Genomic DNA, 16,846 nt, shown 5'->3' with positions numbered 1-16,846 from the left:
ATGCCCAGCAGTGGACTCCATCGGCTGATAATGATGATGACAAGGAGGGAGGTCTGGTCATCAGCGGGCTCCAAGTCCACGCCTTTGCAGGTGTCCCATTAAAGATCGGTCTGAGTTCACGCCTTTGCAGGTCTGAGTCCACGCCTTTGCAGGTCTGAGTCCACGCCTTTGCAGGTCTGAGTCCACGCCTTTGCAGGTGTCCCATTAAAGATCTTAATTCTTAAGTCAAGCAGGTAAAAGTTTTTGGGGGTTTAAATAATAACAAGTTTGGTGTTAATATGTGATAAATAATAATTTATTGTCTTGCGTATTATACAATATCAATGTAGTACATCACGTATTCAGTATGTATCACTTTATAACATCTCTATGGTTACAATTATTTTACGTGGCGTACAATTTATATACTAACGATTTTCGTGTAACTACGGTAGGCAACTTGGGATTGGGACTGTGGTACCTTTGGGAGTTAGTAGTTTTCAAGGCTCTAGACTCTCCTATTTATATGTATTTTTTTAGCTTATTAAATGAAATGATGTCTCCAGTCGCTAATCACTGAACTACGTGGTAAACAAACACCGTTAAAGACAGGGTTGCCAATTTTTTTTTTTTTTTAGAAAATATAATATTTTATGGAACAAGCAAAAAATTTACATTTATTCAAAAAACTATATTTATTGACACTCGTTGCATTTTTGCTTTTTCACATTTAATGCTATTTTGTTTTAATTTGTTAATTATGTCAGAAACATTATTAAAGTTCATAAAGTTTTAAAATGAAAATTTGTATGTTTGGAAATATACTTAGTATTTTTGCGTATTTCTTTAACAGCGTAAAGTAGGCTGACCCGAAATATAGTACAATACTATATATTACAGTAAGGTTGGCGACCCCCGCCAACATCTCGCTAGAGACACTTAATCTCTATCGAGATGTTAGCGAGGGATATGATTTCTCATCATATTATCCCGTAGTAAATAATACTTATAACAAAATGTATTTTATATTTTGACAAAAGAAGTTATGGTTCCTTAAAACTTGCCTCCCAAAGCCACCACTGCCCAAACTTGATAGTTACCTACCGTACTTACATAAGGTAGGAGCACGAGCTGACAAACTTGCATCTTAAAATGACGAAGGTCTCGCCATTACAGGCTTATATACTACCCTTGCGGATAAAGAAAGTTTAGAAATGACAGTGCATCTATCCACTTCTCACTCGCACGTTTTGATTCGTCATCTTTAGCCAATGCTCCTAAGGGTCCGTTTACATCTATCAATGAGCCACTCGCAATCACTTCCTGCAGGGTTATTATGTAACTCGGTGTACCATTCAAACAATCAATCACTACCTACATCGTTTTTCTAACATGTGTTTTCAACGTAATGACATAATTACAGTCATTTTAAGTAAAGTAAAATATAATACCTAGTCGTGGAAGTAGCCCATACTAACGTTATTATAACAAAAAATAGTATTTATGTAATTCCGTTGAAATTATCATGTTAGATTATTGTAGAAACTAAAAATCATTACAAGTTGATATGAGCTGAACGGTGCAGTCAAGATTATTTAATCGAAATAACTTTTTCTTTTTAATACGATCAAAAATGATGACTCATTAATTGAATGGTACATTGATATACGTAATAGACCCGCTGAACTATCTTTGTTCAATTGATTACAAGCTCATTCACAGTTCATTCATAGATGCACAAAAACCTAGACAAGCACAATTTCTATTGAAGATCGTATCAACATTGTGATATAATTTAGCAATAATTTTATTCGAGAATATCACCTTAATATAACTAGATGTTTTCTTTTTAATTAAACACTGATTATGGCACGTCACATCAGATGCTTGTTGAGGGTATACAAATAATGTCATGATACGTTTTATATTAGGAAGGATTATTAAAGTCGTAGACAAAACATTTTTTCATAGAGTATTTTGCAAATTCGTGAGAATTTGAAATGTATTTGGACCCAATACTTTGGGTAGTCAAACATTCAGTGTTTCACAATAATATACTATCATTAGTTTTGCTCATTATCAATACTGCCAATTGTTTAATTGAAGAACTGTCAATCTTGACAGCAATTAGAGTAGGTAGGTAAATATCATGATTTGTCTACAACTTTATAAATCACCATTTTCACAATCGGATTAAATGTTAGTTCGGTTGTACTCAATCATAAAAGTGACATTCCTAAAAGTAGTGCCATCTTTTTCCTACTATTGTCCGTAGAAAAGAACAACACGAGATACTTCACAAAATATGGTTTTAACGTTACTGTCTGTCACTTTAACAACCGAATTAGCACTAATTTAAACAACAGTTACGGCCACTATCACCCGAAAGTTTTACGATTCGAGACTTATTCCAAAGTTTTACAAACACAATATTACACACATTTTATTTTCAATAATAACCAAGATACGCAATACTCAGTGGAGCAAGGACAAAAATAGATACACATAATATATAGCGGATAAATTATTATTATATAATAGATGAAAAAAAATCATCTTTTAATTGTTAAGCAACTTGGACATTTTATATTTCTGTCATATAAAGAAAATCATGGCTCTCATAAAGCAACATTTATTTTTGGATTATAGTGTTAAAAGATTCTCATAAAATCGAAACAAAGTAATGCAGCTTTACAATAGTACTTTTTTCAAAAGATTCTTGTACAGATATTAGGTACCTTCTTTCAATGTACCTTGATATAGAGTCCTGCATATCTTGGTTTTTATTATATCAATAATGTAGGTAGGTATATAGCTACGGAATAAGTCTTGTATTCACTTAATACTACAATTATAATTAGTGAGATACCTATAAATGCAAATTACAATAATCTAGCGATGCTTTGGCATTGACAAAACATGGTATTTTGCGTGAACTTTCAATATTTTGTCACAGACATAAGGAAAATAATAGACGTGTCAACGAAAGGCTAAACGACTTAAAACGACAAATTAAATATTTCACAATTCGTCGAATTGTGCATTGGCATGTGTTGTTTTTTGTATTTTATCACGTTTTTGGATGGAAATCTTGTATTTTAAGTCACGAAAGAAATAATGGAAATCTTTCTTCGTGATGAATTTCAGTCGCATTTGTCATTATTCTGACTTTTACGTGTGATCATAAAATCGGCTATATTTTTTCAACGTGTTAGCTCCGTCTATCTATTTCCTTACGTCTATGTATTCTAGTAACTTTTCCTAAATAGGTATAGAAAAGTCTTTACATTATTGACTACTTAAACGCGTTATGTATTGTATTGTAGTGCTGAATTTCTTAAGTTTCTAAATATCGTTAACTTTTTAATTGAACAAATAATTTTCTGCACAAATAACATTTGGAATTTTATAACTATCTATTTCACCACAAAACAAATTTACTAAAAAAAGTTTCGATGATTTCTTTTTTAATTTTCCGTGAACTTGGATTTACACCGATACAGAGTTAAATAAAAATAAATTACAGATCTTTAACGAATTCTGATTAAAAAAAATAGATTTATTTATAGAGATATTTTTTTATTGGGAAGATTGTTTAACTGCAGGTTTCGGTACTCTTCAATAACAAAAATTAAAACCAGTGGTGAAACAGTGTTAGTACAAAAATCACAATATTTAATGACACCATCTATTTTGAGTTTGATAATGTAATTTTAATAAAACCAGTGACATTTTAATAATTCTAGATTGCGAAAATTTAAACTGAATTATCTTTAATTATAACTTTTTAATTGGAATAAACTATCATATGTGGTGTCAACGGATAAAATCGCTTTGCTGATTATACGGAATGAGCATTCGATTGTTTAGCAGAATTTGATGAAGTTCATCTAACAGTAAATACCTAATTACATCAATAATTATTAATAATAAACAAAAATTACAAATAACAACAAAGTAAGAACAATCACTTAGAACAAATGGTAATAAAAATTTAGTTTATTTGTTTAATTAATATCTAATAATAATAGGTAATATGCGACAGTAATATCTTTACACAGTTATATTTACAATTTGGTATTTTAACGTATACTAATACAAATGACGAAAAAGGTTAACTTTTTTAATTTTTTTTCAACTAATATAATTAATGATTTACAATAACAATTACATATTAATGTTGTAACAAAAACTAAATAGGGCTGTATTTACATTAGCCGAGATTTCATATGTTTAGCTCACTCAGTGAGCTAGTTCGATCACTCGAGTCAAAACATCGGTTTGGCTTTGATATGCAGTACAGTTAATTTCTTAACGATATCATACTTTTTAATATTTAACTTGTTAAATTATTGCACACAACACGAATATCCGATAACGTGTTTCATATTATAATATATAAGAGATACTTATTTAAACATTTGGAAATCGGAAGCAGAGGAAGCTAAGTTTGAGAATTTTAGATCTAATTAAGTTTAAAAGATCAGCGATTTTGTTGTGAAATTTCTGAAAGTTAAAATATAGAAATTGGAAGTTACCTTCATGGTCATTTAAAATAATTTCTCTAAATGTACCTATATTCGACGATAATTTTTAAATGATTATATTACGAGTATGTCACAGCTTGTTTTTGTAAATAACCCATTGATATCGAATGTCTCTCTACCTCTTTCAACCAAGAGACCTATTATTCTACATCAATTTAGGTACACAATTAATATAATTTATAACAACACTTTTCACTCTACATCACAAGTCTGTGGATCGAATCTTAATCGGAGGATTCTCGATTCTAAATACTTGCAGATGCAGTGTGATTGACATCCGAAATCGAGACAAGTTTTTTAAATTTGAACTTTTACGTATACGGTGATGCGATGCAATAAGATCTAAAGATTTATATCGTTGAGTGACCAATTCGAACGTTTTTGTATGGTCAACTACTTAATTTTAGAATATTTATGAATAAATTTCACAGCAAAATCGCTGACAACTTTAGTTGACCGTCTCATACCACCGAAGCGTCATTGACTCGCGCTGGTACGTTGTTGTTGGCTGCAGCCTCCTGGTTAGCCTTGCAGTAGTACTGCTTGTGAGCTTTGTACGAGTTACCGTACTTGAAGGGTATGTTGCAGAATTTGCAGAAGTTTGGCGATTCCTCCTCTGCGTCCGGTTCTTTTTTAATATCTACGGTAGGGATGGGGGACGTCTGTTCCTCTGGTTCGGGGTCCCCGGTAGCGTGGACTAGACGCGAGTGCCGGACCACGTTGCCCCGGTACGTGGAGGTGTAAGCGCAGGAGCCGCATTGGTGGACTCTCTCCCCTGCGGCTGGTGCGGGGGATGTGGTCTCTCGGCTCTCTTCTTCGACTACGCATGAGATGTAGTTCTCCTCCTGGAAATAGAAAAGTTTGTGATTTAGTTTAACAGTATTTGAGAATTTGGGAATTTCGTCTACGCGAGTGACGTAGCGTTCGTATGATGTCGTTTAGAATCCAGTCCTAGTTATGTGATAAATAAAACTAGCGCATTATACGGGCGCAATAAGCTGAGATCCTAATCGAGCGTAAATTTGGCGTTATCTAACAATGAATCAGAAACAAATAAAATTACTAGCTATCTATTGCTAACGTTAGCCTAAGCTTATTGATTCTAACTATACTACAATTTATCGATAGTGTAATTCACAGACTAAAATAATATCAGTTTAGTTGGCCTGAATAGGTTTTTACTTGAGATGTATATGATCTAAACCGTGAACCACAACTAACCTGCAGGTCGGCCGGCTTCTCCCGGAAGTGCATGCGGATGTGCGTGCGCATGCCGCGCAGCGTGTTCCCGCGGTAGCGGCAGATGGTGCAGCGGAACGCCTTGACGCCCGCGTGCGCCTCCATGTGCCGCTGCGCCGCCGCCGCCGTGGGCGACACCACGTCGCAGCACGGGCACTTCCAGCCGCCCTCCGCGCCCGCCCGCGCCTCGGCCGCGCGCGGCGAGCGCGTCTCGCGCTTCGTGCAGTAGTACTGCTGGTGCGTCGTCAGGTTGTCGAACGAGCTGAAGTGGATGCCGCACGCCAGGCAGATGAGCTGCCGGTACAGCGGCGGCGGGCCCGCCTCCGGGGGCGCCGGACTTGCCCGCTCCTCCCCGCCCCCCGCTGAGCAGTAGTGCCGCTTGTGTATGCGGTAGTTCTCGAACTTGCAGAACACTATGTTGCACTCTTTGCATCGTGAGACTCCTTGCTTGACCAACACTTGCGGCGGTACGGTGGCCACGGGCAGATCTGTAGCTAATCTTAACGCTAAACCGGGAGGTAGAATCGGTGGAGGCGCAACCGAGGGATTCTTTTCCTCCGGTGGGGAAGGTATGCTCGGCGGTTTCGGCGTCGGACCTCGCGAACTTCTCCTACTGCGTTTGGGTGAGCTCTCTCCGCTCGGCGAGGAAGACCGCCTCGACGGCGATGGGGTTCCAGGCGAGCCCGGCAACGACGGAGCGCAAACTATTTGCTCGGGAGTCGTCGAACGCATTCTGTTCTCCTTTTCGTGTTCGTCCGGCGTCACTGACTCCGGAGTCCGTCGCACGCTCAGATCTAACGGCGTGGTGACATCTCGAGATGGCTCTCGCGGCCTGTTCGCTGATTTTAAAACTTCGGGCTCCTTCAACTCTGTATTTAAATTTGGTAACGCTCTGCTGATGGGCTGAAATGTTCCGTTTGGTAGTAAAAAGCACGGCGTCTCTGGGTCGGGGAGAGTGGTGCCCGGTAGCGTACTGGCGCCCCTCAATATCGAATACGGGACGATGAGAATGGGATTCGTAGGTAGCGCCAACGCATATTGGTTTTGCGCAGGAGGAGTCGCCCCGGGGGACGGCGGCGCCGACCCCGACGTGCCCGAGCCCGCTCTGGCTGCAGCCAGCGCCTGTTTCACGACTTGCCGCGTGTTGCAGTAGTGTGCTTTGTGGGCCCGATAGGTTTTGAGTGAGGTGAAATGTATGTCGCAGTCCGCACAGTATCGGTCCTGCGACGGTTGACCTTCGACGGATTCTCCGTTGGACGTCGGAGGCGGTACGGGAGTACTGCTGCTGACGGGTGACGAGGAATGCATTCGCATGTGTCGATTCAAACTAACTTTTTTGTCGGCACTGTACGAACAATACGTGCAGGCGTACTGCTTGCCTAAGGGTCGCGGCGTTTTGGAGTCCCCACTCGACTCGTCGGCTCCGGCATCCGAAGTGGCCTCTGTGCCGTCGGGTTTCGTTCTTCGTTTAGAACAGTAGTGTTCTTGGTGAGCTTGAAGAGTACTTAGTGAAGAATAGCGTATTCCGCAAGGTTGGCACATGTATCCGGGGGGTGTCGCGGGAAACAGCGCCGGGAAGTTTGCGGCAGTGAGAGCCAAGTAATCTCTCGGAGTTTGAACCGGCGGCGGCGGCGGCGACGGGGAGGGCGGCTCGCGCTTCAGCGGCGTCGCCTGCGGTGCGAGCGCCGGGTCCGTCGCCAGGCTCGTGTTGAGCCGCAGCCGCGGCGGAGAGGCGGCGGTGGACCCTTCAGAGACCGGCGAGGCTCCACCGCTCGATGCGACGCGCTCCCCCCCAGAGCTCGGCGTGCGAGGTTCTCCTGACATCGCCTCGCTCTCGTTTCCCCATTCCTCGTCCTCACCTGGAATCAAAAACAAACCTTTTAATATTAACAACCCACCACACCATTACCGATACGCAAATGGATTTCAGAGTACCCGATCGGAGTAAAAAGAATCGACAATATCTTATTAGTGTTGTTAATAGTGCAGCGATGGAAGGCTGGCAATGCTTTCCCGCGATAGTCAACACTCGTCACGTTTCAGCGCTATCTGTCGACGTCAGACAGATCAGGTCTTCGGTCGAGGCATACATTAGCGCTCCTAATTGAGACGTGCTCGCGGTATGTAAATGCCTCTGCGTGGGTGGGGTGTAGTGTTTGAGTTATGCGACCGATGTTCTGGCGGCGGTTCCGCGCGAGGGACGCGGCGATGCGCTGACGTGAACCGGTCGCGCGACCCCGTCCGTCAACATTGCACGAGATCGTTTCGACCATTGGCAAACAGAACAAAAAGTTAACGGGCCTCGTTGTAATTGGATCAGATTTCCAGAAAACGTTCGCTCACCTTCCTTTTTGAACGACAACGATCTCGAGCGGGCGAGGAATTAACCTATCTTTGGCGCAGCGATCTCAGCTCAAAACGCCAATTAATGAGAGGCTCAACTTCATTCTCCTGCCCCTGTGAAGATCATTATATGGGCACGACAGCGAGATGGACGCGACGATTGGTGCGCGCGGCGACCGCCATCTCGCGGTAACGAATGCCAATTGAATCGGATTGCGTTCGGGTCACGCTATCCTAGTCGCGGCGCGTCGCGATTGGCCGCCGCGATTCCGCGCTGACGTGCGATTGGCTCCGTCATTCGCGATTTATCCGGCGGCTTAATGTCGTCGTCATACCGACGGAGTTATCGCGCTTCGTTAGTTGCGTTCGAGCTCCCGTTTTACCTTAAGTAAGTTATAAGTTGTGATTGTTAAGAAAGGTTGAATGTTCAATCAGATAGATGGCGTGACTGGGTGTCGTTTGAGCAGCGTTCGCGCAACCGAATGTCGATTCGTTAAATGATATTCATCTGCGTGCTTTTGTCTTTATAAACACGTCAAATAATGCGCTCAAACGGCTCCTGTATGAGGGGGCAGGCGCAGCCATGCAATTGACATAACTATTTTGTTTGAAATGTCTCCTCAGTGCCCGCATTGCTTGTGTAAAGCACAGAGACTTACGATATCGTGAGCGGCGAACAGTGCGAAACGTTTCAAGCTTTTGTTGGACCTGCATCTATTTAGTTTCAGTGAAATTCAGTAATTTCCTAAAAGTGATTCAATGTCGTTTAATGCTTACTATTCTTTAATGAGTAAATACTTAAAGATAGGCAAAATTCAGGCTCTGTAGCACTCTTGTCACATTCTTAGAACGACTTTGCTGCACAACGTACTGTACACTTAACCATCATTTACGTTCGTAAATTTATGTTCATATTTACGTTCATATTACATTTATCGTAAGAGCAATATTAAGACAAATCTAAATCTCATAAGTAGATACCTAAGTAGGTACTACTAGAAAAATAAAAAGACAATAACCGAGCAGATAAATGATAAAATATCTTTTAAACCTTTAAGTAATTTTTAAGTTTTAACACGAAACATCCACTTAACATATCTGACAAAAATCCTCTTACAGAGACGTGTTACATTACCACGATGAGTGTATTAAAAAAAAAAACAACATCACACCTAAACTAACTCGTTAACTACAAAGTGAACCATTAACATCCGTTCAAAACTGTAAGCAGTACTAACATCGAACACGTGCCTATACATGATTAAAAAAAAAAACAAACCCGCCATCTTGTCCTTACATTTATCAGATCGGAGATCAGGGTCCAATTAAAATAGTCGTGCATCGAGGCAGTCACAATCGCTGATGATAACGATCGCGTAGTGCGTCACTGTGACCGATCACCTAGCGAACGATATCTTGTATCATTCACTCAATACCCTGTGATTTCGAAAATATTATCTGTAATAAAAATCAATAAGGTACCTACTGTACGTCAGTCTGCCTAAATTAAAAATGAAAATGGCATCCGATTTAAACCGATTTTTAGGGTACTTCCTTGTCTGTCTGTCAAGACCCGTGAACGCGTTGAAATTAAAACCATTGAAGCTGTGAAAATTAAAAAAAAGCTGTAGGTTCATTAATTTTGATATAAACACAAAACATATTATGTTGCTCGTGGAAACTGAATGAAAAACAGGAAATGAATTTTAGTATCGCGTGAAAAATTGATATGATACCTTTTGGTCTTCTTTTATTGTACTTTTCTAATTATAAATAAAAAATAACCAATTCAGTTAATACTTATATACAAATATTTTCAAAATATTAAATTAACATATTTATGGAAAACTTTACAAAAAATATTTATCTCTATAAAAATAATTATGAAAAAATATAGCTTAACTTTTAGAGGTCTTTTTACCTATATTAAAATAATGCAAATGTAATATTGTATCGACACATTATTCGTAGTATGTGTCTATAAAGAAAAATCCCGTCATTAAAATTCAGTCAATTATTTTAGAACAGATAAGAGATCTTTTGACGTGCACCGATAACGATCTGATCTTGTACGGAATGATCTACTTGACCGCCCTTGCTTTGACCGGGTAAACACGAACTTGGAATTGGATAGCTGATATAGGTACATACCTATTACCTTTATTTTTAAACGAAAAATATTCCATGTTGTTGGTTGGTTAACTTATGTGGTTTCGGATCTCGAGATCCTGAGTTATTAATTAGGGTCTTTATTAAAAATTCTTGGTCAGAATTAGCAAGTTGGTGGCATTACAGTATACCGTGCCTTAGAAGACTGAGAGCACGTACCGTTGGTATACCATTGGTCCCGGTCAGTATCATAGCTTAAGTGTCAGTCATCATCATCATCATCATCATCATATCAGCCGACGTCCATAGGCCTTTTGTAGAGACTTCCAAACATTATGATCCAGAGCCGCCTGCATCCAGCGAATCCCTGCGACTCGCTTGATGTCGTCAGTAGTGGGAGGTCGACCAACACTGCGCTTTCTAGTGCGGGGCCGCCATTCCAGCACCCTGGAACACCAACGTTCATCGACTCTTCGAATTACATGCCTCGCCACTTGAGCTTCGCGACTCGTTGAGCTATGTCGGTGACTTTGGTTCTTCTACGGATCTCCTCATTTCTGATTCGATCACGCAGAGACACTCCGAGCATAGCTCGTTCCATCGCTCGTTGTGTGCCTCTGAGCCTTTTTATGAGGCCCATAGTCTGCGTCAGTATTAAGGTTTTATAATATGTTATGTGATCATGTTCTGATGTCGACTGATCTACCTCTGAATCTAGGGCAGAGGTCATATCCACTGGGCTATCACGTCCCTTACTATCAGATAATCGTGGTTAAACGCAAGCCTATTTCATGTAAAAAAACACACTGAGTTGGGAATAGAACCTGAGACCTCTCGGCTATAAAGCTCACAACTTAGCGAAAGCTTGCCAATCCAGGTCTCACGTAAATAAAATTAGCCTCTCTCAGCGGTAACATTAGCGCAATCTGCCTGACACGGCATCTGAGCTGGCATTTACCATTACTATCGGGTTCCGCCATCAATTTGCTGGAACGTAGCTTTCGACGCCTCATTCGTCCAGTGCTTAGCCTATGCGAGTTTGAATAACAAGTCCTAAGTACAACTGATTAGCTTGGCTATGTTCTTAATAATAATTTAATAGTTTACATGTAAACTGTGTGCGTGGCGGCACCTGAACTGGGTCCTAACTGAAAATCAGTGCTGCATACTTTTTTTATTGAAAGTATGCGGCATAATGCTGAGTTGGGGCCTTTTTCTAGGTTATTCCACATATTACAGAGAATTCTTTAGTGCTCCACTATTTGAGTGGACAGCTAAGCCATAATATAATTTAGATTTAATGTGATATGTGGCATTACTTAAAAATAAAGATCTTTCTTTCTTTCTATGAAATATGGAGTTTTTCCTCTCAGTGTTACACCTCCGTAGAGTGCACGTTATTATGAACATCTGAGTGCCTAGTGGGAGGTACAATGTTTTCATACTGTGACGATCTCGTAAACGTAATCGGGAATTTCCAAGGAATTGAAACAGCGCCATCTAGTGGCGCTAATGCACTACATAGAGACTAGATGATATTTTTTTACTCTGTAATCTGCCTATCCTATCTGCATTGGACCAGCGGTACTTCTCTAAGCTGTAATTCCCTACTCCTGTAAGGGGGTATGGCCTTGCAGTAGGGCATTAAAATAAGCTGATAATGAAAATAGACTGACAGTTCTATCTTAAACTTGATCTTTACTAGCTAGTGTTTGATTGCTCGGTAAGCAAGTATGATGGGAACTTGATACGTATTTCATTGAGATAATCTATTTATTAACTAATTTGTCTATAAAAGACAGACGGTAAAGGGGTCGGACTAATCACTGAAAGGTCGTGGTTCTATCTACGCCGGCTGGTCTATTGTCGTACCCATTATTAGTAGTATTTTCAGACTACGAGTAGGTAGTTCTAGCTTTTTACACATCCCGCAGAAACCATGGATTTTTTCGGGATAAAACGTAGCCATGTTCTTATCAAGGTCCCATTTATTACTGTACTAGCTGACGCCGCGCGGTTTCACCCGCGTGGTTCCCGTTCCCGTAGGAATACAGGGATAATATATAGCCTATAGCCTTCCTCGATAAATGGGCTATCTAACACTGAAAGAATTTTTCAAATCGGACCTGTAGTTCCTGAGATTAGCGCGTTCAATCAAACAAACAAACAAACTCTTCAGCTTTATAATATTAGTATAGATACCAACATTCGTCTAAATCTGAAAGTTAACCGACTGCCTAACTTTGGGAATGACAGATCTTGATCACGTGACGTGTCGATAGCAAATGTCATTCCCATACATCTTTCTAGTTATCGAAGCGTTAGCGATCGTAGAAAGAGAATCGACGTGCCACTTAACTAGGGGGACTGCTCGCACCTAGCCATCCGCCTCGCATATTATGTATAGCGATTAATAAATAACGTTTTTCTAATTGTAGGTTTTTTTTTATTAAGGCCATGATATACCATTTTGAAATCCTCTTGATGAGCTCTTGAATTTGATACCCATATTGTAATATTAAAAAAAAAATAACCACGAGTCTTACACCTACCTATTACTTGGATTATTTAGTTGTCTTAATAATCCAAGTATATCTATGAATATCTTAATTGCGTAAATCCATTCTGCGGTTTGGAAGAAATAACCCTTCTTGCAGTCAGGTAAAAATGACCACATAGAATCTTCGACCATAGAGAATGCAAGCGAAATGTCACCATGCATTGTGGCTGCAGATAAAAAAAGCCCGCTCGTCTATCAGTGGCAGTGATCTGTGCAAGTGTCTGCTAAAGGACGGACGTCGTGCGTCACGATCGGACAACATTTACATATCGCGGGTTCGATTCCGCTATCGGGTTACGCCGCTATTTGTAAGCTGTATATTTTAATGGTTTAGCTCTTTGCCTGCACTCAAACGCTGGCTAGTGGATACTGGATAGTGTGGCCATGAATAGAGAAATTTAATTATGCTTCTTGTTTTTGTATAGTAGTCTGGACAGATATATAAAATGCTTTCTATGTTTTTTTATTCTTTGACAAGTTAGCCAATCCCAACTGATGGTAAGTGATGATACAATCTAAAATGGAAGTTCACTTGTTAGGAGTAGAATGAAACCCCTTTCGGTTTCTACACGACATTGTACCGGAATGCTAAATAGCTTGGTGGTACGTCTTTTTCTGGTAGGGTAACTAGCCACGGCCGAAGCCTCCCACCAGCAAGACCTTCATGAATTTATATGTATGATCACTCAACGCGGTACGAACCAAACGGTCTATAAGTAAATGACGGAGAAATCAAGGTAAAAATACACATATTTAGTCATAAGTCTTTTATTGTTTTTGCAGCTACCAGTATGTTAGGTACTATTGAAAAGCAGTTATTAAAGGTAATTTATAAGTAGAACATCGAACGTATTTTGTGATAGGGCTGGATTAAGGTCTAGCGGCGGACCAAGTCGCGGGCTTCCGATAGTCAATGTATATAGTTAGTTCTTATAGCGTACATATTTTAATTAATTATTCTTGATATAAGTTATACTCGGGCCATAAGTAGCTTATCACTGTCCACCCTCAGCAAGAAAGGCGGAGTGTGGAGCAAAAACTAGCCTCACGAAGGTAGATAAACATTTCCTCGCCCTCATAGTATAAATCTAGATGTGACGTCACCCGATAACACTTACATATGAACTGAAATTTAGGTAAATGTTTTTACTGAACCTGGTAATCCATGAGCGTGGCCAGGGTTCTAACTTTGGGGGAGGCAGCTACAGGTACTTAAATCTCACATTACAAATTAATCCTACAGTCCAATTGAAACATTTTTTTACGGCCGAAACCGAAACCGAGAATTTTAGTCCGTTAATAGTTTATAAGGTCACTTTTTAGTACGAAAAAAACAAAGATAGTTAAAATTTGAATCTTTATTTTACGCGTTTGACAGCGATCGACGCAGTTTTTATATAATTTAAAACTTAGTTATTGAATAACTAAAAAACTGGAGAGGTGTCAAAGGACACCCAGATGGAACGAAGTTATCGCTATCGCATCCCATCCCATCCCATCCTATCCCATTCCAAAATTTGCGTTGAATGCGAAATAGAAAGGCGAAACGAAAATAACTGGCTTGCTTTATATGAGAAAGAGAGAGATAGAGACTAACGGCCAGTTTCTTCATCTCAAGTAACAGTCAAAGTAACGTCATAAATCAAAAGTGACGGTCTTATTCACTGAAAAATAAAGTCTTCTTTACTACTTACTACTTTTACTGTTACTTTAGCTTTACATGAAGAAACTGGCTAAAAAAACGCCACAGACACGCGCACGGCTTACAACTATAGCAAAAAGTGTCGTTACAACTTTGGGTCTTAATTTTTCCGTCTAGCTCCCTTTCGCAACGCGCGATAAGGAACTTCGTTCCAAAAACTAAAAAACTATCCGTCCACGGCTGGACAATAGGGATGATGACAGTTTTTTAAATTGTATATAAATTAAGAGTATACTAATAGTAAAGCAATTTTGTAAAAGTAACAGGGTATCTGCGATCATTACTTTCGGAGCTACAGGCATTTAAAGGGTCAGATTTGCGGCGCTGCCGCGGATCCCTGAAAAACGCCCCATACAAAATGGCACGATTTAGTGACGTCGTTGGCTCGCTGATCGTTAGGTATGTATGGGCATTCAAACAAAATTTCTAATATCTTTGTTATTTGTGCGTTTATGTTTATAGTTCATTTATTGAAAAGTGTCACATTTAATGTAAGGAAGCTAAAACTGTATGAATTTTCATCTAATTACGATAAAAAAATTTAATACATTTTGAAATTTTATAATCTTATTTATTTTGCAAATATCCAGACAATCTTTGCTTTTTATGTATAAATTAGTTAACATTGACCTTATTTACCCGAATGTATCATAAAAATCAATATATTCAAACCTACTTCGTCCCCATTGGACATAGGCCGGAGCGCGCCACACAAGATCCTTTGCCTTCCTCATCTATGATATAAATAAGTAGATACCTACATATATAAAATTATTTTTGCTATTAATATTTACCAAAGAGAATGCTAGGTCGTTAGCAGATAATAAAATGAATCATTTAAGTTATTTAGCATAACGCCAAAGTAATACCTACCGTGCAAGTATTCGTATCGCTGTGGCGGAAAAACTTTAATTTCCTCCTTATCGGCCGATCTCACATGTGCGTTAGAAGGACTTTTGCTTTTTAATTACAACCGAATAGTTCAACTAAACATCGATGTGGGAAAACTTAAGTGGAGTACTCAGAATGGATGCGGTTTTATAAGCATAGACATCTTAATAAATAAATATGAAACAATAACGATACCAGTCCGTTGGCCTATTTTCGTGCCAACTCCCAACACATTGTTATCAAAACATTGATTAATATTCATCTAAAATAAAATTATAAAGAGATATGATTTGGTTTTTTGTTCGTAACGATTAGAAGGTAGTTCTTGAGTTTCAATAAAAAAAAATATATATACTCGTACGGACGAATATAGAAACGTTTTTTTTAACTCGGTTAAAAACTACTTAAACTATTTTAAAAACTCTTTTAGCATTAGAAAACTACATCTTCACCAAGTAACAAAAGTAACATGTATTTGGCGGGTGAAACCACGAGTGTCTGCTAGTTTACTGTACACAAAACTTTAAAGACCAGTCAGCTCTAGAGCTAATGACATAAAAAAAAACAACTGTTGTTTTGAGGTCCGTTTTCTTCCAACCAATGGACCTTTTTTCATACGATTTTTGCAGACATTTTAAGCTCGAACATGGCTTAGGCTTTGTTTTATTGAGATCCTTGTAAAGAAAAAAATCACAAAAAATGGTGGCGAATGTTTTATTGTTTTAATAGTCTATTTAAACTATTTTATTCTTACCTAAATTTTAAACTAGCGTCTAGACTATACTGAGCCGATACACGAAAACTGCTAAACTGTGATGTGTAGATAAGTTAAAAAATATATGAATTAAAACAAATCCAATGCAAACGAAGTCGCAGGCGTCTACTAATAATAATTAAAAATAAAACAAGGACTCGTTCATTTTTACCGACTTCAAAAGAGGGACGCGTATGTTCTTTTAATGTTTATTACCTCGTAACTTCGTCATTAATTAACCAATTTTGAAAAATACTAAAACGAGTTTAGTAATTTTGTGTTAAAATCTAAATAATTGAAACACGTCAATCTTTGTAGTCAGTTCCATTTTTATGTTAAAAAGATTATTAGTAATACCGCATCCGTTCCAGCGAGGCAATCAGTTTTCCGTGATCCGTCAGTTCCATGTGGCAACGCGTCTTATGAATATTAAGTTGCATTCTACATCAATCATAGCGAGAGATCTCGCGCGAGATTGCGCCGCTTATTAAAGGGTTGCTTTTTGCTTTCGACTGACGAAACGTGGATACGGAAAGTAGGGAACGTTGCCTACTTAGGTTGTATAAGCACCAACCATATAATGACGTTTCACTCGCGTGGTTCCCGTTCCCTTAGGAATACGGGGATAATATATAGTCTGTAGCCTTCCTCGATAAATGGGCTATCTAACACTGAAAGAATTTTTCTAATCGGGCTAGTTGTTCCTGAGATTAGCGCGTTCA

General features: G+C 39.2%; 1 protein-coding gene across 3 annotated transcripts in view; it reads right to left on the bottom strand.

The window, feature by feature from the left end:
* Positions 1–277: 277 nt before the first annotated feature.
* Positions 278–16,846, bottom strand: part of LOC112047931 (zinc finger protein ush) — a 269,353-nt gene continuing 252,784 nt past the window's right edge. For 2 of the 3 annotated variants that reach the window (XM_052889999.1, XM_052889992.1), the window contains exons 2-3: positions 5,748–7,624; positions 278–5,371 (exon numbers count right to left, since the gene is read on the bottom strand). In XM_052889999.1, coding sequence (XP_052745959.1) covers positions 4,988–5,371; positions 5,748–7,624 — 2,261 coding nt within the window. In that variant the 3' untranslated portion in view covers positions 278–4,987. Of the gene's footprint in view, positions 5,372–5,747; positions 7,625–8,108; positions 8,981–16,846 lie in introns of those variants that run through there. The other variant, XM_024085242.2, reaches the window with a different exon arrangement.

The sequence above is a fragment of the Bicyclus anynana genome, chromosome 3 (assembly GCF_947172395.1).
Source record: "Bicyclus anynana chromosome 3, ilBicAnyn1.1, whole genome shotgun sequence".
Lineage (NCBI taxonomy): Eukaryota > Metazoa > Arthropoda > Insecta > Lepidoptera > Nymphalidae > Bicyclus > Bicyclus anynana.
The sequence above is the reverse complement of the archived record's forward strand: the minus strand, read 5'-3'. Positions and strand labels throughout refer to the sequence as shown.